Source organism: Euleptes europaea, chromosome 3 (assembly GCF_029931775.1).
Source record: "Euleptes europaea isolate rEulEur1 chromosome 3, rEulEur1.hap1, whole genome shotgun sequence".
In the NCBI taxonomy this organism is placed as follows: Eukaryota; Metazoa; Chordata; class Lepidosauria; order Squamata; family Sphaerodactylidae; genus Euleptes; species Euleptes europaea.
This window is the reverse complement of record NC_079314.1, coordinates 107487173-107515089: the sequence shown is the minus strand read 5'-3', so window position 1 is coordinate 107515089 and position 27917 is coordinate 107487173. Positions and strand designations below refer to the sequence as shown.

General features: G+C 44.1%; 1 protein-coding gene across 3 annotated transcripts in view; it reads left to right on the top strand.

Annotated features, from left to right (window-relative positions):
• Window positions 1-27917, top strand: part of MICAL3 (microtubule associated monooxygenase, calponin and LIM domain containing 3) — a 143140-nt gene that overhangs the window by 45079 nt on the left and 70144 nt on the right. For 2 of the 3 annotated variants that reach the window (XM_056847687.1, XM_056847689.1), the window contains 3 exons: window positions 491-677; window positions 1803-1891; window positions 3203-3588. In XM_056847687.1, coding sequence (XP_056703665.1) covers window positions 491-677; window positions 1803-1891; window positions 3203-3532 — 606 coding nt within the window. In that variant the 3' untranslated portion in view covers window positions 3533-3588. Of the gene's footprint in view, window positions 1-490; window positions 678-1802; window positions 1892-3202; window positions 3589-27208; window positions 27405-27917 lie in introns of those variants that run through there. The other variant, XM_056847688.1, reaches the window with a different exon arrangement.

Genomic DNA, 27917 nt, shown 5'->3' with positions numbered 1-27917 from the left:
TTCAGGGCCTATCGTCAATGATGGTTTTATATCCTGGACCTGGGAAGAGGGCTACTATTATTCCTTTTGTGTAATCCTTTTTGTGATTCTTTAGTGAGCAAAGTTGCTTTATAGTTCTTACCCCATCCAACAGTTCTATGAGGTAAGTTGTCATTCCCATTTTACAGATATGGGAGAGGGGGTTATGAGGGCTGAAAGAGAACAACATATAATTTGCACCAGTCTACCATGTGCTCTCAGGCTCCTTATTTTCATTTGGGCAAAAGCTACAGTTTCTGGAGTGATCTTCCTGGCTGACCTTTTTCTCCCCATATCGGAGCCTTTGTGAACTATCCATAGGTGCATGTTTGGCACACATGCTTCAGACTGGAGCATCATCAGTGCCCTCTGCAGGTTTCAGAATTATCCTGACGTAAACAGGTGATGCTGCCGTGGCAGTGAAAATGCGCTCATGACTCTCTAAGGTCTTTCCTTCTCCCTCCTGCTGTAGGGATCATTAAAGAAAGAATTCCCCCCCAACGTGGGAGGCAGCGACGTCTGCTACTTCTGCCACAAGCGCGTCTATGTGATGGAAAGGCTGAGCGCCGAAGGCAAGTTCTTCCACCGCAGCTGCTTCAAGTGTGAATACTGCGCCACCACCCTACGTCTGTCATCGTACGCCTATGACCTGGTGGACGGTAAGCGAAAGTGACGTTTTGCCTTACAGGGACTGCAAACACCTTCGACCTTTGCCTTGGAGGTAAACTGCTTAGGGCCAAACTAGAGGAGACGACATCCTTGAGGCTGCCGCAGGGACACTGCCACCATTGTAAGGTGATTTAAAAAGAGCCGCAAGGGCCTGATTCTGACTGGGCCTACATCGCAGTGGACTGAGGACTCTTGTTCCCCATCCCTCTGAGTGCTGAAATGGCCAGTCCCCCCCTCCCCAGTCTGTTTCAATACTTGAAAAGGCGTAAGAGGGGGAAGACAAAAGCATTGCACTGCCTTGCAGCATTTTTAAGTCACCTTAAAATGGCAACAGAGTCACCATGAGGGAACTGGGACGCCGTCACATCTAGTTTGGCCCTTAGATGCCCATAGAGCCTTAAGTACAGTCAGAATTTGATCATTTCCTCTATTTCAAGTACAAGTTTTTTGTGGGGTTCAACTAGAATTAATCCTGTCTTCTCCGTGCAGCGGGTATGAGAGTCCCGAGAGTGGGATGCCATTACACATCCCTTTGCATCTTCATACTTGATTACTGTAATACGTTGTCATGAAGTTGCCCTTGAAGATTGTTTAAAAGTTTCAATGGATCTTGTTGCACCAAATCCCCGGTTTCATCAGTTTCATCGGCTGCTTGCTGCCATGCGGTGTGGATAATCAGGGTAACCTCTGAGAGATTTATAACTAGGTATCACCTGGGCTTGGCCATTGTACACTGGCAGGCAGTGGTCTGTTTAAGAGTTAACACTCAGCCTTTCTCTCCCTGCATTCATTCTTGCTTTTTCCACCAGCGCTTCTGCCAGATTTTCATGTGATACAGTCTTTGTTCCTTACACAGTGCTGCTTTGTTAGTGTGCGATACCACGCAAGTTTCCCGGGGCTGCTCTGATAGCTGATTGGCTGTTGGTTAAATAACTGTCAGGCACCCTATGGAAGATGCATTATTTTCCAGGAGGAGAGGAATACACTTAAGTTAAACCTTTTCAAAGTGCCATATTGGATGTGATAGAGAAAGCACAGGCTGCAAAGCATCTGCGGCATCTCATAGTGTAACTCCGATTTTTCACTGTCGCTCTTCCTCTTTGTTCTCGTTGTAGGGAAATTCTACTGCAAGCCCCACTACTGTTACAGACTTTCAGGTTATGCACAGAGGAAGAGACCTGCAGTGGGTCCTCTGTCAGGAAAGGTAAGTTGCTGCTTATGTTTCACCTGGTAAGGTTACTGTAATGCCTTACCTTGGTTGATGGGTTGTCCTGGGGTGGGTTGTAGTGCAAATGATGGAAAATTTCCCTGAATCACATAGATCTTGGGCTCTCCTTTGGAGGTTTTTCAGCAGAGGCTAGATGGCCATCGTCAGCAATGCTGATTCTGTGGTCTTAAGACAGAACATGAGAGGGAGGGCAGGAAGGATTGTGTCAGCGTTCCAACCCGGATGGCCCTTTCTCACTCTGAGACGGAGGGAATCTTGGAGACAGATGGGTGATTCCTTTCCGGTGCTAAAGTAGGCCGGAACTGATTAATTTTCCCACTGGGTGTGTGTGGGCGGGGGGGGGGGGGCAGGTAATTATGAATTTCCTGTATTGTGCAGGGGGTTGGACTAGATGACCCTGGTGGTCCATTCCAACTCTATGATACTATGTTCTTGACTGACTCATTAGCTACAGGTATTTGAATCCAGTGCATGATGGGAAATTGTACTTAGGCTATGTGGAGGTCAGCTTAGAGGGAACACAAAATATTTTCTGCCTCTTCCTCTGCTCTCACACATGGCTTCTCTTTCAATTTCCTTTAAATGATAATAATAAATTACCATAATGTCCAAATCAGAAAGCTCTAGCTAGTGCTTTCACTCCAAACTGGAACCGGAACCATAGTCCCTATTACAGCAGGCCCATTCTCCATCTGGCCTTCTCTGGATAAATCCTTACACATGCGCCATCAAGTTGCAGCTGACTTATGGCGACCCCAGCAAAGGGCAGAGGTGGTTTGCCCTTGCCTTCCTCTGCAGAGCTTTCCTTGTGGGCCTCCCACCCCAATACCGATCCCACTTAGCTTCTGAGATCTTATGAGATGAGGCCATACCATGCCACCTTCCCTTCTGCTAGAAATATGTAACTAGATAATGATATCATGAAAATGGGTATTGAGATTGAGAATCCTCCTGACACTCTGGGGCAACATGCAGCTGCATTATACTGAACCCCAGACCATTGGTCCTTTAAGGTCACTGTTGTCTACTCAGACTGGCAGCGGCTCTCCAGGGCCTCAGGTCTTTCACATCAGCTATTGCCTGGTCCTTTTAACTGGAGATACCAAGGATTGAACCTGGGACCTTCTGCATGCAAAGCAGAGGCTGTTCCACTGAGCCACAGCCTCTCCTTTGGATATGTTAGGAAAATTGTCTTTCCTTGATTTATATATATACACACACACACTCATTTACTTCAAGAACTTTTAAAATTGCATGGTTTATCACCTGTGTTTTTCCCCCCTCCAGGAAAACAAAGGGACTCAGCAGGACACCATGGCGGCTGATGGTGCAGGGCGTGCAAACTCCATCTCAGCATCATCAGAGAGGACCCCAGGTAGCTCTGCTTCCTTGTTTGGCAGGGTGGTGCAGTACTCTCTCCACCTCTTTGACAAAGTCAGGGTGGCGAGCCAACTCCTTCAAGGCACGACTTCCTCACTTGGGCACCTGGTAGCCCAAAACCCTTTGGACTCCTTTTTCATGTGCCAGTTGATGGCTTTTGGGGTCCCCTTTCTCTATGTCCAGTCCGAGGTTCTCGTGCAGATATTGGGGGAATTTATATCGGCATTAGGATATTGACAAAGCGGCGACGATATTGTTAATACTCTGTAACGTGTGGGTGCTTTGTGTGTGTGTGGGTGAAAAAAATGTATATCGCCCGCGCTGTAGTTTTAGGGGTGCAGCCCCTATAAATTGTTTTGATGTGGGTGGTGTTTTAACCCGGGCATCCAGGATAATTTTGTGTTAGGTCCAAATAATTTAAAATATCTGTAAAGTCGACATTGTTGAGTTTTAAAGAATCCATTACTTGTATTTCTGTGTTTGTCTGAATACTACATTCTCTGGTTCTTATTAACTCAATACCTGAATAGCAAAACATCAACATCTTATTGGCAACTGTGGTGCTGTCAATTCTTTGGGGTCTTTCATAGCTAAGGGGATCCATAGCCTTTAACGCTGAGGTATCTTGGTGTTGGCAAGTTGTGGTAACCTTTCAGCTAAAATTCTTGCTTTTTCTGTCATCCATTTTGGGAACAGGCACTTTAGCATCAAGCTGCATAGTGTTGAGGGCATTCTCTTTAAACGTGATTCTTCTTTTGTATGGGAGCTGGGTCGACAAACTCTTGTTTGTCCCAGCTTTTCCTTGAACCTGAAACTGAGTGGAACTTGATAGAAGGTGGTTCTAGTTCTGGAATATTCTGAGCCACATTCATTTAGACTTAAGTCCTGCGTTTGGATTCGTAAAAGATTATCAACCCTTCGAAATGTTGTGAGAAGTTATAACTGAAGAATTTTTAGAGAGAAGGTTTTTCTCCCCCAGTTTCTCTTTAACTGATCTCACACAGGGCTGTCGAACAGTTCCTGCGTTCGTGTGGACAGTGCCTTCCACTTGCAAAATGGAGATTTAAGAGAGATCTCATTCTGAGAAAAGTTTTCTACAGAGCAAGACTTTCTAGCATGGAAGCACGGCCTTTTATGGGATAGGAGGCCTTCAGCCACCCGAGTAAAGGAGTTTATCATGCAGCAATAGAAGCTGATGCGCTCTGACAGCATGGCCGCCCTTATCTAGCTTATTAGTTGCTATCAGTTGCTGTAATTGGAGGCGCCGTGTCATTTGGCTCTACCTTGAATCACTTCACTAGAGGTGGAACAGGCTCAGTCAAAAATGGTCGCTTAGTGGATGACTCTAAAAGAACAGGCTACAGAAGACTGGTTGGGCTGAGCCCCTCCAGCTCTGATGTTATGAGTCCACAGAGGTTACGAGTGTGAGGATTAGCCAACATGCGGCGCATTCTGTTTATATAGCAAAGTTAGCCTCTGGTGTGGTATTTTTCAGTTCATCGTTACTGCTTTACCGTGTTAACTACAGGGTAGTGTGGCCTTACTAGTGTTAAAACTAGAACCTGGCCTGTAATTCCCTGTAAGCCATCTCTATTTTCTATTCCTGTTCCTTGCTGGTCAAGGCAGGAAATAGACACACACACCCCATTTTAGGGCTCTTTGCTAAGTACAGGGATAACTTGAATGTACAAAAGACACTAGTGAGTAAAAAGGGTGTGGGAAATTTGCAATATGCACTGAGGAGACTGCTGGATATATCTTTATATATTTATAATTCTAGGCTAAGACTCAAATATACCTTTTGCTCATGTGTGTGTGTGTATTTTACCAGTACTTTTGTGTGTTCCTGTGTTCATATAGATGACTATTGTAGTTTGCTACAAAGTAAATTATAGCAGTAATTCAGTACTGAATTAATCCTGCCCTTTGTAATATAGAAACTTCAAAAGATGATAAAGCCAGGGCTGGGGGGAAATTTCAAGTAACTAGGAACTAAGCCTCAGGGCAGCTGAGCGTGTGTGGTTTGTTTGTTTTTTAAAGCATTTGGTTCTGTTCAGAGTTGAGAAGGTGTTTAAATTGCTGATTTCCAGTTTAAAGTGTTGAGGGTCCCAAGCAGTCAGGAAGCTGGGGTCTTTCTAGCCGCGTTTAAATAACCTCAAACTAAGTTCAGCCTTGCAAAGGATTTTAATTCTCCTCGCAAACTCTGAATTACCCTTTGTGTCAGAAGTAAGATTCTGTAAACTGCTTACGTGGAAGATACTGACCTTCATGCAAGAGGCTGGCCATTTCATACGTGTGCCAGAACGAAGGTTTCCATAGAAATGCAGTTGGATGGTATCTGGGGGGAGCATAGAAATGCAGCCTGGGTGTAAATAGAAAACCCCACCTTCCCACTATGTTCACAGTCAGCTGCCTGTTCCAAGCTCAGTGCTCATGGAACGGGTAAACGCATGTCAGTGGGATACTTCTTACTCCCTTTGCATGATTCAGGCGAATTTTCAGCTTGTATTTTCCTGGTTACCGGGGATTTTTACGTTGCCCGCCTTCCCTGCTTGCTAGCCATCTTGCAGAGCAGTGGAGAAACCTCTTGTATATACAACACTGCATATTCACAGACCAGGGCACAATAAGCACTTTTTTGTGAGATCGTAGTTACTAGCCCGATTGGCATGTGCACCTGAATAGGTGTTCAGTGAGATTTGCTTTGTGATAGACTACGTAGCTGTAGGGACAATTGGAGCTTTGCTCAGTGTTTATGCATGGGGGGGGGGGGGAAATAGGCCATTCTTTCTCGGGAAGGCCTTGTCTAGTTTCCAAGGGAAGAGTGTGTGTATGCGTGTGTGGCACATAAGGGTGGATTGTACATTGCTGCTATCCAGACGAACCTTTGGCACACAGTCTGTAAAAGGTGCCTCCCTTTCCAGCTGGTGTCAGGTTGACAACATGCGCAGCCTGCTTTCCCTTGCTGAAATTGGGCATGCTTGTGGCAGACTCTGTATTAAGCCTTTCCCTGTACTATCTTCTGGGGATTTTGTGTCAAGCGCTTTCTCTGTTTGCCTGTGCCACAATGCTGCTGCTATTGTTGCCAATAAAAAGGGCAAGGCGGGAGAGATCCTTTTAGCTTTCAAGGATTGTATTCTGTAATGGTTGTTCATTCTTGTATTTTTGAAATGTTATATTGTGTGTGTGTATGTTTTTAATACATGTTTTGAAAACTCAAGTACTGTTCTTTCTGCTTTTTGTTCTAAATGTCTGTTCTGTAAAATATATATTTTGAATGTCCTTCCATAGTTCTAGTGGGCTTGGAACAGTCTCTTTCTATTTTGCCCTTATATAAAGAGGTTTTGGCTTCACTAACAGCATTTACTGAAATTATTAGGTACCTAGACGCCCCTGAAATCGGGTGTCTAGAAACTGTGTGTGTACCTGATAACTAGAAAAATAATGTGAATTGTAAATCTCTTCCTCAGAGATGAGAAAATATATCCTAAATGTTAAGCTCAAAATATATCCTAAATGTTAAGCTATTTCCACAATCTCTAGATAGCTGAAATTTGGCCCCAAACCTTCTTGATGAAACTTTGTAAGGCATGAATATGGGAAATTTTTATATGTAACAGTCACAAAGTTAACCTCATAGCACTCTAGCACAGAGTTCACAAAATCACAGTTAGGATGATCAGCGAATTTCATTTGATTATCGTATAAGAGGAGCGAAACGGTTAATTTGTCAGTTCTGTACTCTTCGATAGTCTCTGTTTTTTTTACATTAAAAACAGAATCAAGAAAATAAAGCTGTATAATAATACAGCACTTAAAGATAAATGTGTATTCTTTAAAAAATGATACGAATTATTTGGATACTTTTAGCAAACTTGATGGAATTCCTGTAAACATATTAGGGAGTGTCAGGAGGAACAGAAGTAGCCTTAGGACGGAGGAGGGAGTAGTTAGAATGCGTGGATGGGTCTCCACAATAAAGCGCACAGGGCACATGTGTAATTTCCACATTGGATGACCCCTATAGTATTGGAGCAGTATAGCTGCAAAACACTTTGTATAGTTAGTGAAACAGGTTTGTATAAAAGAATACGGGAAATAAAAATAAGGGCAGGTGCAAAACAGGTAAAAATATTTTATTTATTACTCAAAAATAAAAATGCCCTACGCTTTTCGCCCAAGGGGCTTCTTCAGGGGAATCTGTAATTATTGCAGTAGCCCTTATGAGCACAAATTCTGTATGTATGGCTAAAGAATTTATGCTCATAAGGACTACTGCAATAACTACCGATTCCCCTGAAGAAGCCCCTTGGGTGAAACGCGTAGGGAATTTTTATTCTGAGTAATAAAAAATCGTTTTTCCTATTTTGCACCATTGGCCTTGGCCTTATTTTTCCCTTTAATTTTTTTATTTTTTGTGTGTAAAAGAATACAACGTGGATTTCTTGGACATCTTCTATACAAGAAAACAAACCCAAGCAGCATACCTTCTGTAAAGTCCACACTTTTTATTCCACACTACATAAGCCGTGCTCTCAAACGATCTCAGCAGGCTGTGATCTGAGTATAAAGGGTTTGGTGTTTTGGTTTCATTTTATTTTTTGGTAGTATTTATTTATTTATTTATTTATTTATTTACAGCTTGTGCCAGAACAATTTGGTAGTATAATTTGTATGTAGAGGTATGTTGTCAAACCTGAGTATAGCTCTGCCAACTAAAATGTTCCAAACCTGGGTTTTGATTACATAGTTTAGTTCCTTTTATTAGTTTAGCTATATCACTTAAATCAGTGACAGAAGAACTGTCCCCCAATCACAACTTCCCACCCGCCAAAGTTACTAAGGTTTGCGCACGCAAGAACTTGAAGCATCGGGGGAAACGAGCCTATCGTCCCGACGCGTTGACGATCCCACGCAAGCGCGCGAAAATGATGAGGGAGGTGGAGGGAACCAAGCAACATCACGGTTACGTGGTGCTTCCTCCACGCCCCCTTCTTTGTGCGCTATTGCATTGGAGGTGCGCTCTGAAAGCAAACTTTTCAGAGGCGTTAGAATGAGCAGAAGTGCAGGGGGGAAATAGAAAATCGCATCCAGCAGGATCGCTTTTAAGGTGTTTTCCGTACATTTCCCAGCCTGGGTGCGATAAGCCTCTTGGTTTGAAAAACCCTGTGGGGGCATCGTAAGTCAGCTGTGACTTGACAGCACTGCCCACCTCCACATAGACTTAATTTTATGGCATAATCAAGGCAACTCTTGATAAGTCTAACTCTGTTTTGAAACATAATTAAACATCTACTGCTGCAACTGTGATACAGTTGTGAATTAGTCGTCAAGTATTTCCGTCCTTTGCCAAACGATCTTGGGAAGAGCTACAGTTCACCCAAAAACTGGTGCTGTGAATTCCGAATAGACCAGAATGAAACAAGAGTCGCTCTTACTAAGGTTTTAAGGGGGGGGGAGGAAACCCTTGACATGGGGTAGAAGATTAGTACTCCAGAATTTATGTCTGATTACAGACGGAGTGAAACCCAACCAGGACTGCAACCTCAGAGAAATTTAGGATACTTTCATATGATAACATGTAGAATTTCCAAATGCATCTGATTGACGGTGGCATGCCATAAGGATGATTGTGTTGTGTGATCCGCACACATAGGACAGCAGCTGGTGATAGCATAAAAATCCTCTCCGTGTGATACAGCCATTCTGTGTGGTGTGACACTTTCCAATACATTACACCCCATGTGTGAAATGCCACTGCACAGATACGTTTCTTAGCAGTCTGTGTGTGACCGCTGTAATGCCCACAACCTCCTTTACGGTAAAAGGTGAAGACCCTTTATATCTGAAAGGTTGGAAAGGATGTGTGTGAATGAGGAAGACTGATTTAAGACTATGGGGCTTAACGCACGGCCAATTTGTCTCGCTTTTGTGCCTTAATAGTAGCGAATCTCCATGGTCCACACGCACGACCGTCCAAGGGCTGCGCATCGGACCCACCTTATTCGCGAATTAAGGCCAAAAAACCCGGGTTAATCAATCCCTGGTTTATAGCGATCTTTTCGGTTCTAATCCGCTACTTTTTTTTAATTCCGCTACATTACCGGAACGCCGACGTGCGTGTAATTACTCGGCTAGCTCGCTACTAATGCCCCTTACCGGTCTCCTCCCTCCCGCCCCCTTCCCTGCGCGAGCAATTGCCGCTTCCCGTCCCCCGTCCCGCCCCCTTTCCTGTGCGAGCAATTGCTGCTTCCGGTCTCCCGTCCCGCCTTTTTTTAATTGACAGGTTGAGACGATGGTATACCGGAACGCTGGCGTTCAAAGAAAAAAAAGGGGGGGAGAATCGCCCTTTGATTGGATAACTCCTCAGCCAATCCTTGGGCGATGTCACTCCCCTGCTATCCCGCATTGCGAACTATCCCACATTATATGGTTGGTTCAAACGCACGGGGAGCCTCCAGCAGCTACTTGTTTCAGACTTAATGTGGGATAGGCTGGCGTCATGCGTTTGATTATCCAGACTTAAATATTGTGGGATTAAAATATTGTGGGATAACAGAGGAGCGAACCAGGAACATTCTGCCCATGCGTTAATGCCCAAAGTCTGTATTTTAAGGTTCCAAAGTGGAATTTTAAAATACAAACAAATTTTGTGTGGCATAAGCTGTTGTCGGTTGGGGTCTACTTCATCAGATTCATGAATGTATCCTTAGTTAGCAGATACGTGAGATAAGCACAGTGACCATTCATAGAAGCAGTAAGAGGAGACAACAATCTTTCTAAGCTAACTTAAGGCCTGTGATGTGCAAGAAACCCATTATCATGACTGAGCTGTGATTAGATAATGTCAAGCATTCTGATAAATTCTAAATCCAGCAATTTCATGCGGATGTCTCCCTTGAAACATCTTTATTTGGATCATGGTGATTTGGGGCTCAGCCACAACCTTCTTTAAGTTTTGCCAACAACGGTCACAGGTTATTGTCGAAGGCTTTCACGGTCAGAGTTAATTGGTTCTTGTAGGTTATCCGGGCTGTGTAACCGTGGTCTTGGAATTTTCTTTCCTGACGTTTCGCCAGCAACTGTGGCAGGCCACAGATGCCTGCCACAGTTGCTGGCGAAACGTCAGGAAAGAAAATTCCAAGACCACGGTTACACAGCCCGGATAACCTACAAGAACCAACGGTCACAGGTGTTACTTGCATTTTGTTACTTTTTGACACCATTGTTTACAACTTTTTTCGCTCTGTGCTCTTGGATGTATATCTGCCTGCTAATGGCACAACGCGTGCACCTGACGAAGTGAGACATAGTCTGTGTTAAGTTTATGACACAAATACATCTTTAGTCTTTAAGGTTCCCTGAGAAGCCTTGTTGTGTTTGTTGTAACAAACTAATACAACTAACCCTTCGGAATTTAAGACTGTATCCCTCTGTGAAACATGAGGGGCAATCCTATGCAAGTTATTACCTGGGAGTAAGCACTATTAAACGTAGAGGGGCTTCCTTCTGAGTAGACTTGTATGGGATAGTCTTCCGGAGTTTAGTTTGGAAGAAGTCATGAGAGACTGTTCCTAGACCATCATTTCCCCTTTCTTCAGTGTTCTTACCAGGTTTTTATGGTGGGATTGATGTGGGGGCTGGGGGGGAGTGTACAAAGGTAGAAAGAGTCAGGCTATGGTGTCTGACATTCTCAAGGGAATGTAGCGGGTCTAGTAGAGAAAATGCAGTTATCTGCCTCTCTGCAGTGTCAAAAATACTTGAAATTGCTGTTTGCATTTCTCTGCTTCAAAGGGAACTCAGCCAATGTTGTTTAGAACCCACCATGAAATCTTTTTGGGAGAACTGTAACTCCTTTCTCTGACCCTTTTCTATCTTTGCAAACCTTATAGACTTGTCCTACCAAATGATAGTGATTTGTTTTTATTATTTGTATGTACCTGCGTTTCCTGAAGGATGATGCAAGTTACTCTGGGCATTTTCCGAAATTGTATGCAGTGTTACTTGTGCAGGCCAGTGAAAATACCTTAAACCTTTAAGAGGTTGTCTTTTTTTTATCTCTCCTCCCAACGATTAACTTATATCTGCTGCTTTGAAATGCAATGTTTAAGAAAGGAACCCCCCCACCTCAGGGAGGATTGGGAAATGTGTTCAGAAAAGCTGCGCATCTCCGACTTGATATCTTTTTATTTTGGGGGCTTTTTGATTTTTGCACTTACTGAGGTGGTTGAGCTGTGCGCACACGTGTTTAAATTCTGTAACTCTGGAACTCTTACTTGCTGTGAAAGCAATACTTTTTTGTGCAATGTTACCTCTCACGTTTAAAAGGGAATAAATTCCAAACAATCATTAGGTTTCTGAGTTTTTCTTTTCTGTTCCCTTGTTTATCTCTGTTGGTTTGAGCCTGCGAGGGCGGGAAGCGGAGGGGGCTGGATACTGCCAGGAGACAGATTCTACAGCTGACCCATTAGGTTGAAATTAAGTGTTGGGAAAAAGTAGTTTAACATTTGGCAGGACACCCCTTGGCTTGAGAAAAATTCACTGCTTGCATTTCCAGTTCTGCACAAAGCTCCAAAGCAATAGGAAGCCTTTAAACAGTACTGCCTGTGGGTTCTTGGTAAAGGAAACATGGAAACAAGAGGCTATTTTCAAATCAATGTATGCAGTTCAGTCTTGGTCCTGTCCTCTTTGGCTGCATATGTCCCATGTCCCAGTATCATGTCCTAAAGTCCCTTATCTGTCCATTCCCTTGCAGCGTGCCTAGGGTTGCCAACCTCCAGGCCCTAGCTGGAGATCTCCTGCTATTACAACTGATCTCTAGCCAATAGAGATCAGTTCACCTGGAGAAAATGGCCGCTTTGGCAATTGGACTCTATGGCAATGAAGTCCCTCCCCAAACCCCGCCCTCCTCAGGCTCTGCCCCAAAAACTTCCTGCCGGTGGCGAAGAGGGACCAGGCAACCCTAAGCATGTCTCTTCTCCTGTCTCTAGACTGGGACCCCAATTGAAAGTTGTTTCCCCAGACCATTACCTCTCGCTTACTCTGTGCTGTCAGAATGTTTGTGAATATTCCATTATATCACAGCTAAAAGTGGTAACAAAACTAGAGTTCTAGCTTATCTGTTTGTTATATATCAGGAGTCCCCAACCTTTTTGAGCTGGTAGGCACCACTACACAGTGTGGTGGGCGCAATCACACAGTGACCTTCAGTCACGCAGTAAAGATCCTTGTGCTGTGGTGGCAGGTGCCACCAAAACAAAGTTTAAAAAAACCCGCACAGCCAATCAAATCTCCAAAGGGCAAAAGCCCCACTTGGCCCCACCCATTTTCTAAAAACACTTGAAGGGCACCAGAAAAGTTGTTGGTGGGTTCCCAAACTACTGGGCATGTAGTGGGGGTCACTGGGGGTGTGGGGGGGAGGTAGTTATGAATTTCCTGCATTATGCAGGGGGTTGGACTAGATGACCCTGGTTATCCCTTCCAACTCTTTGATTCTATGAAGAGAGCAGGACCTTCCATGTATAAGATGACCCCAATTTTTTTCTATGTATTTTTAGAAAAATAGATCGTCTTATACACGGAAAAATACAGTAGATTTAATTGCACTCAAGCATGGCAAACAGGCTACACCTAGTTGGAATGGCTTGAATTCACTAGGTGCAGTGAACAGCTTCAGCCCCCACCTCAGTGATATCCCTGAGTGCACCTTTACTATTTTCCCATAGCAGTGATTGGCAAAACCACACTTTGTGTGGGACATGGTTGTGGGTGAGGGTCAAGCTCCTCCCCCTTCCCCGCCATTTTGCAGCCTGGCTCTTTGCTAACAAGATTCCCCAACAAAGACACAGCAGACAAATTCGTACTGCATCTTCCACAAGTCCAATTTTCTCAAAGTGGTGATTCCCCGTAGCCAGGCTGCAACGCGTTTTGGCAGTGGTCTGCATTGGAAGTCGCTGCTCTGTAAATATTTGTAGATTTGAGAGAAGTTCACACCCTTTGAATGTGAGTCTACCTTGCAGGAATTCAAAAGCAATACATGAAGCAGGAAAGCTTTTTGGTTTTTGTGGAGAGCGACTGCAATAAAAGGTACTTGAGAGGCAAGCTAGTGCTGAACTCCCAAGAGACTTTGGGTCTGAGAGGGATTTACTGTCATGGAGCCCTGAGGCTTACAATGAGAAAGCGAAATAGTTTGCACATGAGGAATGGCGACAGTTAAATAAATAGCCCTGTTGTGCCAAATGCAATAAAAGCCAGAAATAAAACCAAGAAACCTTCTATCTGATCTTATTGCTCTCTTGTTGAAGATGAGCGTGGCATGTAAATGCTCTCAGAACAGTCACCAGGGTTTTGACTGATGATTCTTTTGTTCAGAGACTTGGTGCTGCAATGGAAATGCAATGGTTGAGGGCCAGCTGCAGCTGAAAATCTGTGTTAAGCCGGTGCTAGGTGTCAGAAGCATCATTATAATAGAACTGTGTGCATTGCGGTGTAGCTGTTAAGAGTGCCAGACTAGGGAGATCCCTTCTTCCCTTCTGGTTAAGAGCGGGGGTTTGGAGCAGTGGACTCTAACCTGGAGAACCCGGTTTGATTCCCTACTCCTCCACATGAGCGGTGGACGCTAATCTGGTGAACCTGGTTGGTTTCTCCTCTCCTACACACGAAGCCAGCTGGGTGACCTTGGGCTAGTCTCACTCTCTCAGCCTCACCTACCTCACAGGATGTCTGTTGTGGGGAGGGGAAGGGAAGGAGATTGTAAGCCGTCTTGATTCTTCCTTAAATGGCAGAGAAAGTCGGCATATATAAACCAACTCTTCTTCTTCCTCATGAAGCTCGCTGGGTGATCTTGGGCCAGCCCCCAGCTCTATGCCTAACCTCGCCAGAGGGTTGTTGTGAGGATAAAATGGAAGACAAGTATGTATGCCGCCCGGAGCTCCTTGGAGGAGGGGACAAGATTAAAAATGGAAGCTATTTCTCCGCAACTCATACTAAAATTGGGATTTAGCTGCTCTGGATCCCAAAGCCACTGTGTCTGGAACAGTCAACAAGAACAACAATTGGTTTTTCTACACCACTTTTTTCTACCTTTTAGGAGTCTCAAAGTGGCTTACAATTGCCTTCCCTTCCTCTCCCCACAACAGGCACCTTGTGAGGTAGGTGGGGCTGAGAGAGTTCGGAGAGAGTTGTGACTGGCCCAAGGTCACCCAGCGGGCTTCATGTGTAGGAGTGGGGAAACCAACCCAGTTTACAAGATTAGAGTCCATCTATAGGATCTTCCTTCATCCTGTACAATGAACCTTGTGCAGGACAGGCTATAGGCATGGGGGAACAGGATGAAGTAGAAGGGGGGATTCCAAATCACCATGACAATGTGGATTTCTGAACCCCTGAAGCTGGTGCCTAGAATTAAGTTTCTCAGCTCCTAGCTGGACTGGCTCCTAAAAATCCGAATCATCACTTTAGATTGCCTTTTTGTACTTAAGTTTTATATCCTCTTCCTCATGCTCAACATCTAGACTCAAATACATTCTGAAACATCAAAATTAAATAGTTAATAAGTAAAGAGGAACTACACCTGTGCACACGTGCGCATGCACACACCAACAAAAATCCAAGACACTGACAAATAAGTAAGTAAATAAATATTTTTATTTGTAGATAGCCAAAGGCCTTTACAAGGTATATTAGACTATAAAACAAGAATATTATACAATAAAGATAAAATGCTAACTGCTCTAAGCCTGGCCTTAGCCGGGATAGAGAGTGGCATACAAGCTGAAAGAATAAATGAATGAATGAATGAATGTGACATTGGCCTCTAAATTTCAACGTGAAACTTTATGGAATGTATTTTTCCAAAGTAGAATTAGAGGCAGCATTCTAGCTTGGAACAGGGATGGTTGAATTTTTATTCTTCCATGAAACTCTTTTGCATGCATGACAATTCTTCCCCAGCTGCCAAACCATCACAGCCCCATCAGAGTTGTCTATTTGCTGCTCCACCTCTCAGGCTGGTGGAGGGAGGGTGTGGGGCCAGGGAACTCTCCCAAGTGTCTCGCCAACTGTACAGCCAGGCTGGAATGCTGCCACACGTCTGCCAGGGCTCAAGAACCTATTTTTGTGCCCTCGGCGCAAATTCATGCTTAGTACCCCGCTGTACACAATCAGCTCGTTGCATGGGGAAGCTGTTCAGACATGTAATCCATATCTGCACAATCCAGAAAACGATGTACCATGAACACACACGAAGCTGCCTTATACTGAATCAGACCCTTAGTCCATCAAAATCAGTATTGTCTACTCTGACCGGCAGGGGCTCTCCAGGGTCTCAGGCAGAGGTCTTTCACATAACCTACCTGCCTAGTCCCTTTAACTGGAGATGCTGAGGATTGAACCTGGGACCTTCTGCATGCCAAGCAGATGCTCCACCACTGAGCCACGGCCCCTCCCCAAAAGACCATTGTCTGTTCAGACTGGCAGAGGTCATTCACATCACCTATGTGCCTAGTCCCTTTAACTAGAGATGCCGGAAATTGAACCTGGGACCTTCTGCATGCCAAGCAGATGCTCTGCCACTGAGCCACAACCCCTCTGCTCTCATCGTTGTGACTACATAAAGCCTGCTGTTGCCTTTTAGATTTTCATCTAATCCTCTAATACATGGGCACTACATCTAAAAGCATTTATTTACTACATATTTTTCTCACTCAGGACTTTAAAGTGCTAGTGTAGCTGAACGAGAGTCTGAACCTGGGTTTCAACACATACAACAAAAGCACCATATCTCTGTGTGGGGTAGAACAACTGTCTTCATCATTTCTGGTCTTAAACCCCACACCTTTAAATTCAACCGACAGTGTGGGACCTTAAATATTTTACTGTTTATATCTTACTTATGTGAATGTTTCAACCCATTTTTCTCCCCAGGCGGGGACCCAAAGCCGCATACACCATTATTCTCTCTCCTCTTCTTTTTATCCTTGCAACAACCCTGCGAAGTAGATTAAGCTGAGAGATAGTGACTGGCCCAAGGTCATAGAATCATAGAGTTGGAAGGGACCACCAGGGTCATCTAGTCCAACCCCCTGCACCATGCAGAAAATTCAAAACTACCTTCTCCCCACACCCCCAGTGACCCCTACTCCATGCCCAGAAGACGCCCAAGATACCCTCCCTCTCATCATCTGCTTAAGGTCATAGAATCAGCATTGCTGACAGACGGCCATCTAACCTCTTCTTAAAAACCTCCAGGGAAGAAGCACCACCTCCCGAGGAAGCCTGTTCCACTGAGGAACCGCTCTAACTGTTAGAAAATTCTTCCTAATGTCTAGACAGAAACTCTTTTGATTTAATTTCTACCCGTTGGTCACTCAGTGAGCTTCCATGCCAGAGCGGGGATTCAGACTTGGGTCTCCCATATCCTAGTCCATCATTCTTATCTACTACACCATACTAGCTCTAATACCTATAGTCCCCTCCCCTTTTCCCACCACCAAAAGAAAATGGTGGGCCAATTTTTGACAGTTTAGTGATCATATAAACCAAGGGTGGCCAACTTTTATATTCATAATGCCCGCTGTTCTCCAGACACTGGTCTGTGGATTAGTAGACATAGTGGTATATTATACATGAGGTAGGATTGCTGGCCTCCAGGTGGGGCCCAGAGATGTCTTTGAATTTCAGTTGATCTTCAGACTATGGAGATCAGTTCCCCTGGAGAAAACGGCTGCTTTGGAGGGTGGACTCTATGGCCTTATATCCCACTTAGGTCCCTCTCCCCTTCAGGCTCTGACCCCAGATCTCCAGGAATTTCTCTACCCAGAGTTGGCAACCCTGTCCCATGAGTCTTTTTCAGATGTTCTGAGCGAGGAGGAATCGGACCATGGCAGCAAGGCCTGTCCCAATATACATGAAGTCATTAGATTGTACCTTGCACGTGTGCAGAGGTCTGTCTTTGTGCAGATGGGAGCCATAAAAAGGCAGGGTTCTCAATCACAGAGGGGGAGCCGCTCAGGCATACATGCTTATGAACATAGACTCTGTGCATAAAGTCCAGTAAATGCTCTGGATGAATGAAGGTAGGGATGGAGCTTGCCATTTACAATCCTGCTGTCTGCCCTCCACACTACATTTGCTGACCTTCAGGTGGGGCCTGGTGGCCTCCTGGAATTACAACAGATCTCCAGGCTACAGAGATCAATTCCCCTGGAGACCATGGTTGCTTGGGAGGGTGGACTCTATGGCATTATACCCCACTGAAGTCCCTCCTTTCCCTAAACCCTGCCCTCCCCAGGCTCTACCCCAAGTCTCCAGTAATATCCCAACCCAGAAATGGCAAACCTACTACTTACACATTCATTTTCCCCTTGTGAATGTCTGTTATGTCTCATCTTAGTCCTTTCCGAATTACTCTGTGACTTCCCATTTCTGTGTACCCTCACTTAACATTCCTTCATGTAATCCCTCATCACTTTTCCCCTTAGTAGGGCTTTGATTCATTTCTCATATCACAAGGTGGTAAAACTGAACTTTCAGATAAAGCTTTGTTTTTTGTGAAATTCAAGAACGTCTTCTACATTCCTGCTCACCATATACAGTGGAGTTGTGCTAATGGACATTTCACTCGGCTGCTCAAAAGTACAAGGTGTTCTTGACTTCCTTTCAGCTTTTAAAATATTTGCCCTAATTATTCTCGTTAGCTAATGGGATTGGAAGCTTCCATAACACTTCTGATGTAAATACAGCTGGGCGATGGTTTCGTTTGGCAGTTTCCCAGAGCTGTGGAGTTAAATTTGACACCGGTTGAAACCAATGATCTGGCTGGAATGGTGTAGAGATGGTTGAGAACATGTTACTGCTTTATATGGACTTAAATTGTTGGTCAGTATCATCTATTCTGACTGGCACATGTTCTTCAGAGTCTTTGAGTAGAGTTCTTCCCAGCCCTGCTATCTGAGATAGAGCCTGGGACTTGGTTTATGCAAGACAAGTACCTTACAGCTGAGCTACGGCCCCTCCTGGCTTGGCTACAGTTTTATTTTTTCAGTGTTGACATAAATAGCTCCACAACTGGCAAGGCGATTTGCCCTTTCTGCCTTGAACTCGTAGGAATGCTGCTAAGTCTCTTTTCCCCTTGTGTTACTTGGCTCATCATGGTAGGAAGCTGACAAATGCATAAGCCCCTTATGGAGATGGGTTTTGAGAGGCAGGAGAAGTCGATCTCTTTAACTTGTGATTACAGCCAATCACGGGGTAAAAGTATATTTAAGGCAGCTGAAGTTCTCCACCCACCCTGCCAGAACTTTCTCATACACTTCCATTAATTCTGTTTTGAACTGTTAGCAAAATAGCTGTTGAGCCCAAAATTGGATATCCTGAACATCTTAGCTTTCACATTAAACAAAGCAAGGTAGACTTAAAAATGAGTGGTGACTCAGAAGAGTGTATGGCGAAGAATTTATAGTGATATTGGAGGGTGGGGCTTTAGCACTTCTTGTAGCACAAATTCTGCAAAAGGAACCAGCGTATGCAAATACAATGTGCATGACTGCACAGGTCACAGAATTCCCAGCTGGCTTTTTTTGGGATTTTTTTGGTTAAGATTTTTTGGGGCAAGCACGCTGAGCTCTGCAGTTAGAAAAAGCCCTAGCTAGCTCTCCCCTCCCAAAACAAAATCTGTGCAAGATCTGTTCTCCTGTGTCTCATCTTGCTGCTTTATGGCTGGTATTATAACAACCCTTGGGGTGGGGGTGTTACAAGAACAGTTAGCATTTTCATTTAGGGGCTAGTTTCTTGGAGGATTAGCTTTGCTGATCCATACGCTTGTGCGATGGACAGCTAACTGCAGATGCCCTGTACCAGTCTGAGAACCCTGACTGTCAGGTGGTTAAAAAAATAATTCTACTGTCGACCTGTGGGAGTGGCAGTTAGAGGTTGACAGATAGAGCAGAAGAAGGAGAGTAGTGTAGAATCGAGGAAGATCCTGAGATAGGGAAGTGAAACTGGTAGTCCTTCCCTGAGGGAAACAGTTCCAAGGAAAAGGGGGTGATCCCTGTCAAGTGTTAAAGAATGAAAACTGGGACCTGTGTGTATGTTCCTGCCTCCACAAACTTTAGAAATGTTGTACTGAATAAGCTTATGCCTTTTTCTCTAAGGAGTGACAGCCAAGTAATCCCTCTCAACAGTTATAAACACTTGTCTGTAGAACAAAACAACTGCATTTTTGTGACAAAGTATCTATTGTGTATAGTTTTATGAAGTTTCCCTCATTTCTGTTGCCTTTTCACCTGCCAAGTTTAAACCTGAAACCTCCCTGACAGTCTGACTTGACCATTTCCCCATAAGAGAAAAGTAGAACAGTTTATGTGTTGAGAATTCATATCAGCCTCTCATGTGCCATATTCAGACATATACCAATGAAGGGTTTTTCAGTTCCTCAGCTGGGTCAGAATACATCTATATACCTTTCCTAAGTCTGGGGGTGGGGGTGGGGAGACCATTATATTTTGTCTATATTGCTTTCACTTGGGGTATTCTTCTATTACAGCATGCCAGATCCTCAAAATCCACACATTAGTTTATCAGCTGTGAACCATTAACTCTTCGGTTCCATATCTCTCCTCTGAACACACGGAGCTGCCTTCTACTGAATCAGACCCTTGGTCCATCAAAGTCAGTATTGTCTACTCAGACTGGCAGAGGCTCTCCAGGGTCTCAGGCAGAGAAAGGTCTTTCACACCACCTACTTGCCTAGTCCTTTTAACTGGAGATGCTGGGGATTGAACCTGGGACCTTCTGCATGCCAAGCAGATGCTCTACCACCGAGCCACAGCCCCTCTGCCTTGAGTAGTCCACTATTTTCTGAGCCTCTGACTTGCTCCGCTATCTACAGTATAGGAGTAAGTAGCACTGGTGTAATCTACAGGACTGCTGTATGGATTGCAGAGATGATAGCCGAGGTTACACAAACGGGCTCACTAAGTCTGCTAACCCGGTGACCTTCTACTGCAGATCGGCATGACTACCTACCTGTAACTACTTCCAAAATAACTGGGTTGTGCTACATAGGCTGCTGTCCTGGACACCAACGGAGAACACCCTTGGATTGACAGAACAAAGTTGCACATTTCTTGACACCTTGGTCTTCAAAACCACAGAGGACTATATAAATGCCTATTAATACCATGCGGAGTTTCAGCCAGCGCAGGTTCACATACCTTGCTGCCAGCTAACCCACCCCACAGAGACAATTTCACAGGAGACTGCCATCCAGACATGGATGCCTGACTTGTTCTGTGAAGCTTGTAATGGAGTCGGACAGCTGACTTTGAAGAGGGGAGGGGTGTCAATCAAAGAGTCACCCGGGTATCTTCAAATAACAAACAAATCACAGAAAAGGAGATTATTTTTGAAATATCACACGCAAGGAAAAGAGTCCAAAAGCGTGACAAATGCAGGGTTGTAATCTCTGCCCCAACATTCCTTTTACCAGCACTTTGAAGTACTGAAATAAGTTCTTTTTAAAAAACAACAACAACAACAACTCTCCCCAAGCTGGTCAGCTTTCATGTGACAGCTAAGCAGTCTGTCCACTTAGGGGGAAACAGCTTGGTTTTTTTGGGTAATCTGTGTACTGCTTCCAGTCCAAGTGTTTCCAAAATTCAGAACTGTTGAGTCAAGTACTAGAACACTTTCCTATTTAAGGATGTTTACTTCTTACAACTAGATTTTTCGATCACCCCATTTAGCCTTTTCCTCTGTAAAGGAATTGCTGAGGCAGGATGCTAGAAGTCTTGAAGCATGTGGAATTCTGGTGTGGCACTTAAATGTTTGGCTTTTATAATAAGAACTGAAACGAACTTATAAGTCCCTCCGAGGACAGATAGCGAAGTTACAACCGCAGATACTTTCCCCATATACTTTTCTCAGCTCTCGGCAGTCTTTTGTGTATGCCCTCGCAACAGTCCTTTAAGGAGATCTCTGTTGTACCCATTTTACAGTTGGGGGGACCTGAAGCTAAGAGGGAGCCATAAAAGTGAGTCTCTTGTACTCGTGGGTCTTCGTATGTAGGTAATATGGAATTTAAGCATGTAAGATGACCTTATACTGAACTTAGACCACTGAGTCTATCTTGCCTGGTTGTTGTTCTCATTGGCAGCAGTTCTCCCAAATCTTGAGCAGGGGTCTTTTCCCTCCCCGGCCCCTTTTCCTGAGCATTTTTTTAAAATTTAACGGTTATTATTGTTTGTTAATATATATTATGTAACACTATCAAACCACCTTTCCCTTCCATAAGCCTACCATCTCCCATGTCTCTGAACAGAGCAGAGGGGGAATAAGAAAAAAAATGAATGAAAGAATTCTGTGATGGATCTCCTCCTCCACTATATGGTTGGAACTGGGGCTCCCAAATTTATAATCCATTATATATCAATCTGTCATTAAATTTCGATACTCCCTCTTTGAGCCATCAACAGCTCCTGACAAGTTTCAGTTGTTAATCTCAGATATCTCTGTGTCCACCTGGACTAGCAGGTTAGACAAAAGACTAGTAGGTTATTCCAATAGAGCGACTGAAAGCTGCAAGGACTATTACTCAGAAAGCAAGCTGTAAACAATTACAAAATAAGATCTTAAATGAGGATTGGTCCTTAGTGTTTAAGGACGCAAATCGTAAATGTTCACCTCACTTCTTCCAGGTACCCTTCAAAAGAACTTTCTCCTTGCCAGACTATTCCCGCTGGTTAGAAATTAATAAATTCTGATGAGCTTTCTTATTGGCAAATGTAGTACCTAGACTCAGCCGAGACTCAAGGGCAATACAATAAAATTACTGCAGAAGAACAAAAATGCCCATTTTGTCCGGATCAAATAGACTCCCTACCCCACATTGTTTTAGCATGTCCACAAAATAATATTGCACGAAATAAATATATCACTCCCTGGATAAAACAGCTAAAGATACTTTCTGAGAAGCGGACACTGCATTATCTGCTGTCAAATAGATGGGTCAATTGCGTAGAGATGTGGCAGCTTTTCTCTTTATAGTGTCAAGGAAAACTTAAATTTCATTTCCCCTTTTTAAAGTGTGAAGTGGTTGATGGATAGCCAGTGGCTGTTAAATCTAGGGAAAGAAAGAAAAACAGAAACAAAACCAAAAGACGGAGAAAAGAAGAGGTGAACCTTATCCAAACAGTTTTATATCAGGTTTTATAGTGCTTTAAAAATTCACTCCTCATCCTGAGACTATCTTATGTTTTTCAGCCGCAGGTGGTTTTTGGAATATCTGCATGAATTCTAAAATAAATGTTATTCTGAACCCTGGATAATCTTCCGTAAACGTCTGTGACAGTACTGGACATTAACTTAATAATTTCCAGCATCATTAACTTAATAATTTCCAGCAATGAAAAGAAATACTCCAATAAACACATTCTGCTAACATACTATTGTGAGGATAAAACGGAGGAGAGGAGAATGCTGTAAGCCAGAGGTTCCCAAACTGTGCTCCGTGGAGCACTTGGTGCTCCGCAAAACATCTCCTAGTGCTCCATGAAGAGATTGGAAAGAAAAATACTACTGTCATTCGGTTTAGTATATTGGTGCTAGGTGAAAATTGCCTTTATTTCCTTTATTCCATTTTTTATGCTTGTGGACCAACTAGTCATAAGCAAAACAAATTCAGTACATTCCATAATACATAAATAACCATAATACAAAAATATAATATCTAAACGCTAGGTGAAAATTAGTGCTCCATGACTAATTTCTCTCCTGAAAAGTGCTCCATGACTCAAAAAGTTTGGGAACCTCTGATGTAAGCCACTGTGGGTCCCCATTAGGGTTGCCAGGTCCCTCTTTGCCACCGGCGGAGGTTTTTGGGGCGGAGCCTGAGGAGGGCGGGGTTTGGGGAGAGACGTCAGTGCCATAGAGTCTAATTGCCGAAGCAACCATTTTCTCCAGGTGAACTGATCTCCGTCGGCTGGAGATCAGTTGTAATAGCAGGAGATCTCCAGCTAGTACCTGGAGGTTGGCAGCCCTAGTCCCCATTGGGAGAAAGGTGGGGATATAAATTAAGAAAATAAAGAAATAAACTCTGCTAACCTGCTGCCTTGATGTGTGCTTGAAAAAAAAGGATTAAATTGCAATTGGATTGTTGCTGTTATGCTCTAACAAAATTGCTTCTTAATCATGCCTCGCACCTACGGGGGCCTTCCTGGTGGTTATAACGGAGATATGAGTATTTTATTGTTAGAAACACACAATAAGCAAGAACAATAAGCCAGAACAATAAGGAAAACTAAGAGGGGCCTGTTAAAACCTGGATGCTGCTAGGAATTTGAACTCTGTTACACTGAAGTCTGATTGTTGTTTTTTAAGAAGTAGGTAAATCCCTAGGAAAGGGAGGGTCTTGCTGTTCTGTATCCTTTCGTTGGGCCTTCAATTAACCAAAGTTCATTTTGCATTTGCTGCCAGCCCGGGACAGAGACCGTCTTTCCAGGCCCTGTTCCCTGGTGCTCATGTGTGCAGAGCTGCGGATTGTTTCATAGATGATAACATCAGCTATTGGCTGGGTCAGCCATCCCATTATTTTTTAGATTTCATGCTCTAATTCAGTTCCTCGGGGCAACGTAAAAAAAAAAAAAAGCAGACATGTGTTATCGATACAAAGAAACCAAAACAAGGCGAAAATGACCTGAAATAATGAAACCAGTACTCAGTAATCGAAAATTTTGTAAAAACACCAGTTTTCTCCTTATCATTGGCGATTAAATGAAAAATGGAAACAAACAAAAGCTGTACTTTTGGGGGATGTAACAAGGTTCTTGCTCTAGGGGCATCCAGGGGAAGGGGATCAAATAATCTGAGAATTTGAACTTGTATCCAGAAATTTTATGGGGCATAAATGGGGCATGAGTGTATACTGCCTGCATCTTGAGAGGGGTGGGAATCTTATGTGTTTTTCTGTGATAGATGGCTGCCCGGAGCCCAATCTTGACCGGGAAAGGGCAAATTAGAAATCAAAATAATGGTTCTAGATCAGCTGAATTGCTGAAGCACCAGATAACTCCAATTTGGTAGAAACTAGCCAAGATGTCCTGATCCAAATTAACTTTGATATATAAAATGTATGCTCAATAATAATAATGATGATGATGATAATGATAATGATAATAGTGCAGAGCCAGTGCATTGTAGAAGTTCCAGAGTTGCCAGCTCTGGGTTGGGACATTCCTGAAGATTTGAGTGTGGAGTCTGGGGAAGGTGGGGTTTGCAGAGGAACCTCAGAAAGTTTGTATGTGTATGTTCTGCCAAGTCTCAGCTGACTTATGGCAGCCTCGTAGGGTTTTCAAGGAAACTGACGTTCAGAGGAGTTCTGCCATTGGGCTGAGAGAGTTCTGAGAGAACTGTGACTGGCCCAAGGTCACCCGTCAGGCTTCATGTGGAGGAGAGGGGAATGGAACCCAAATCTCCAGATTAGAGTCCGCCACTCTTACCTACCACACCACATTGGTACAGTGGCGTAGAGTCCACCCTCCAAAGCAGCCATTTTTCTCCTGGGGAGCTGATCTCTGCAGTCTGCAGGTCAGTTGAAATTCTGGGAGATCTCCAGGCCCCACCAGGAGACTGGCAACCCTAGGGAAGACCCAGGTCCAAACCTGTGCTTGCCATGAGCCTCACTGGGTTGACCTTCAGCTACTTCTCAGGGTTGTCATGGATAGAATAAGGGCAGGGAGAATGCTGTAAGCCTGCCCCTAACTATGTCGTCTGCACATTGGTAGCAACGCAGCCCAAATCTCCAGATGTTCTCTCCCAGCAGCTTTACATAGGTGTTGAAAAGCAAAAGCACACTGGAATAAGCTTGTGTTGTCCAATTTTCTAAAGTATGTAGCACACTTAAATTACATCAGCAGTTAAATTATATCAGCAGGTGAAGCAAAAAATAAGGTGGGGGTGGTGATTTGATTCGATTCAGAATCTCTGCCCCTTCTACAAAATGTGGCCTTCAGTCTGTCTTGCAGAATCCATTAAAAACAACAACAATTAAAAATGAGACAAAATCTATGACAAATAGATTACCAGTTAAAAGCCGTGTAAATAAAACAATATTAGTTAAACTGAGCTAAACACACACACAGCCCGAGCTGTAACTTTTGTTAACCAAAAGAGCAATTTCAACCATTCCCAAATTAACAACAACAAAAAATCAGCTGCCAAAAGCTTGGGATATGCCTGGCACCTGAGAGATAGCCAAGATGGAGCCAGGCAAAGGCATCGAGGGAAGGAGTTCTACAGTTGGGGTGTAGTCACGGAAAGGACTTTATCTTTAATAAGACCCAGCATGGTGTAGTGTTTAAGAGTGGTGGACGTTAATCTGGAGAACCAGGTTGGATTCCCCACTCCTTCACATGAGCGGTGGACTCTAATCTGGTGAATTGTGTTGGTTTCCCCACTCCTACACATGAAGCCAGCTGGGTGACCTTGGGCTAGTTACAGCTCTCTTGGAGCTCTCTCAGCCCCACCTTCCTCACAGAGTGCCTGTTGTGGGGAGAGGAAGGGAAGGAGATTGTAAGCTGGTTTGATTCCCACTAAAAGGTAGAGAAAATCGGCATACCAAAACCAACTCTTCTTCTTCTAACCTACTTCCCAAACTTCCAAAGGCAGGGCACTTGGACCAAAGCCCGTGTTGAAGAACTCAGCTGATAGTGAGGTTCATGTCAGAGAAAGTGGTCCTTCAGGTAACCTGGTGCCAGATGTTTTAGGCAGGATCCTGATGTGATACAGTGAACTACCTTACTTTATTTACATTGCAGGTAGGGAATAGCATTTTTAATGCTTTTCCATATAGAAAAATGCTCCCAGCAAGTAGAAAACTGGCATAGCAAGGAGAAAGGTCCTCACCTGCTGGGAAAGTTTTTTATTTGAGGGGAGCATTTTATCGACAGGAACTGTGATCCCCTCCGGGTAGCAGTGTAGTCAATGCTGCATGAACACATGAAGTTGCCTCCTACTGAATTGGACCAACGATTCAGTATTGTCTACTCAGACTGGCTGCAGCTTTCCCTGGTTTTAGGCAGATGTCTTTCATATTACCTACTGTGTGTGCCATCAAGTTGCTTCCGACCTATGGTGACCCTATGAATTAATGATCTCCAAAGCATCCTATCATTAACAGCCTTCTCAGGTCTTGCAAACTGAGGGCCTTGGCTTTCTCGATTGGGTCAATCCATCTCATGTTGGCTTGTCCTCTTTTCCTTCTGCCTTCAACTTTTCCTAACATTATTGTCTTTTCCAGGGGCTCTTGTCTTCTCAAGATATAACCCAAGTACAATAGCCTCAGTTTAGTAATTTAAGCTTCTAGGAAGAGTTCTGGCTTGATTTGATCTAGTACCCACTTATTTGTCTTTGTGGGGGTCCATGGTATCCTTAGAACTCTCCTCCAACAGCACACCGACCTACTACCAGATCCTTTTACCTGGAGATGCCATGGATTTAACCTGCAACCTTCTGCATTCCAAGCAGATACTGTGCCGCTGAGCCACGGCCCCTTCTACCATCTTGGGACTTGATCACCTTGTCGTGCTGCGTGTGTCCATCCTGGACTGTGCTTCTTCAGCTGCTTTTGATGTGAATCTCAGGGAGGCACTTTTAAACAATATGTGTTTGAAGATCTCTTCAATAAATTAATTACAGCTTCGAATTTGCTTTCCAAACCCTGCTCTTATTAGCAGCTTCACATGGTCAGCATACAGTTACTTGTGCTCTGTCTGAGTAAAGGAATCACATTTGATGCCATGCTTGGAAATGAGTCTGAAGTGCTGATATGTTACTCCAGCTTCAGCATTTTCTTGCAGATTTCCCCATTGGAGCCACACTTGTAAACTCCCCTCTCCTTTGTTAATTCTCTTTTTTCAGCTCCCAATGTTAACGGCCTAGAGGAACCCAGTCTCGCCAAACGGGTGCGTGGCACGCCGGAGCGGATTGAACTGGAGAATTATCGGCTGTCCGTCCAGCGGGAAGAGGAGCTAGAAGAGGTTCCTGAGGAGACTCTGGCAGAGCACAATCTCAGCAGCGTGCTAGACAAAGGAACGGAAGAGGATTTACCCAGCAGGTTACTTTACTTTGTTTACTTGAATTGGTGTCGTTGCGCTCCTGTGTTCCCTACAGCCGAGTAGACGCTAAATCTGTACAAAAGAAAACTAAAAATTCTAACTTTCACAATGTCTGTTATCGTGGCAAAGCGGGACCCTTTGTGGCCTTTCATGCAAAGCCATATAAAGGAAAGAAATATGATTGAAGCCACACAGTGGGAAGAAATAGGATCGTTCCATTCTCTCCCACCACCGCACAGGGTATCCACTGCATGCTGGTCTTTCCCCCAGCCATTAATTTATCCAGACAAAAGTAAAGGGGTGTGTTCGAACTCATGGGGAAGACCTAAATCTGCTCCCTGGTCTTGGTGGTGTCTGTGCCAGAAAACAGACTTTCCTCTTGATGCCTATTTAAGCTGTAGGAGTCATTGAGAGGTGAACCTTTCACTGTTTGCATTGTCCCTGGTTCAGTATTCGGCATTCAACCACTCTTGGGATAGAGAAAGCGGCTGACGTCATGAATTGGCCGATAT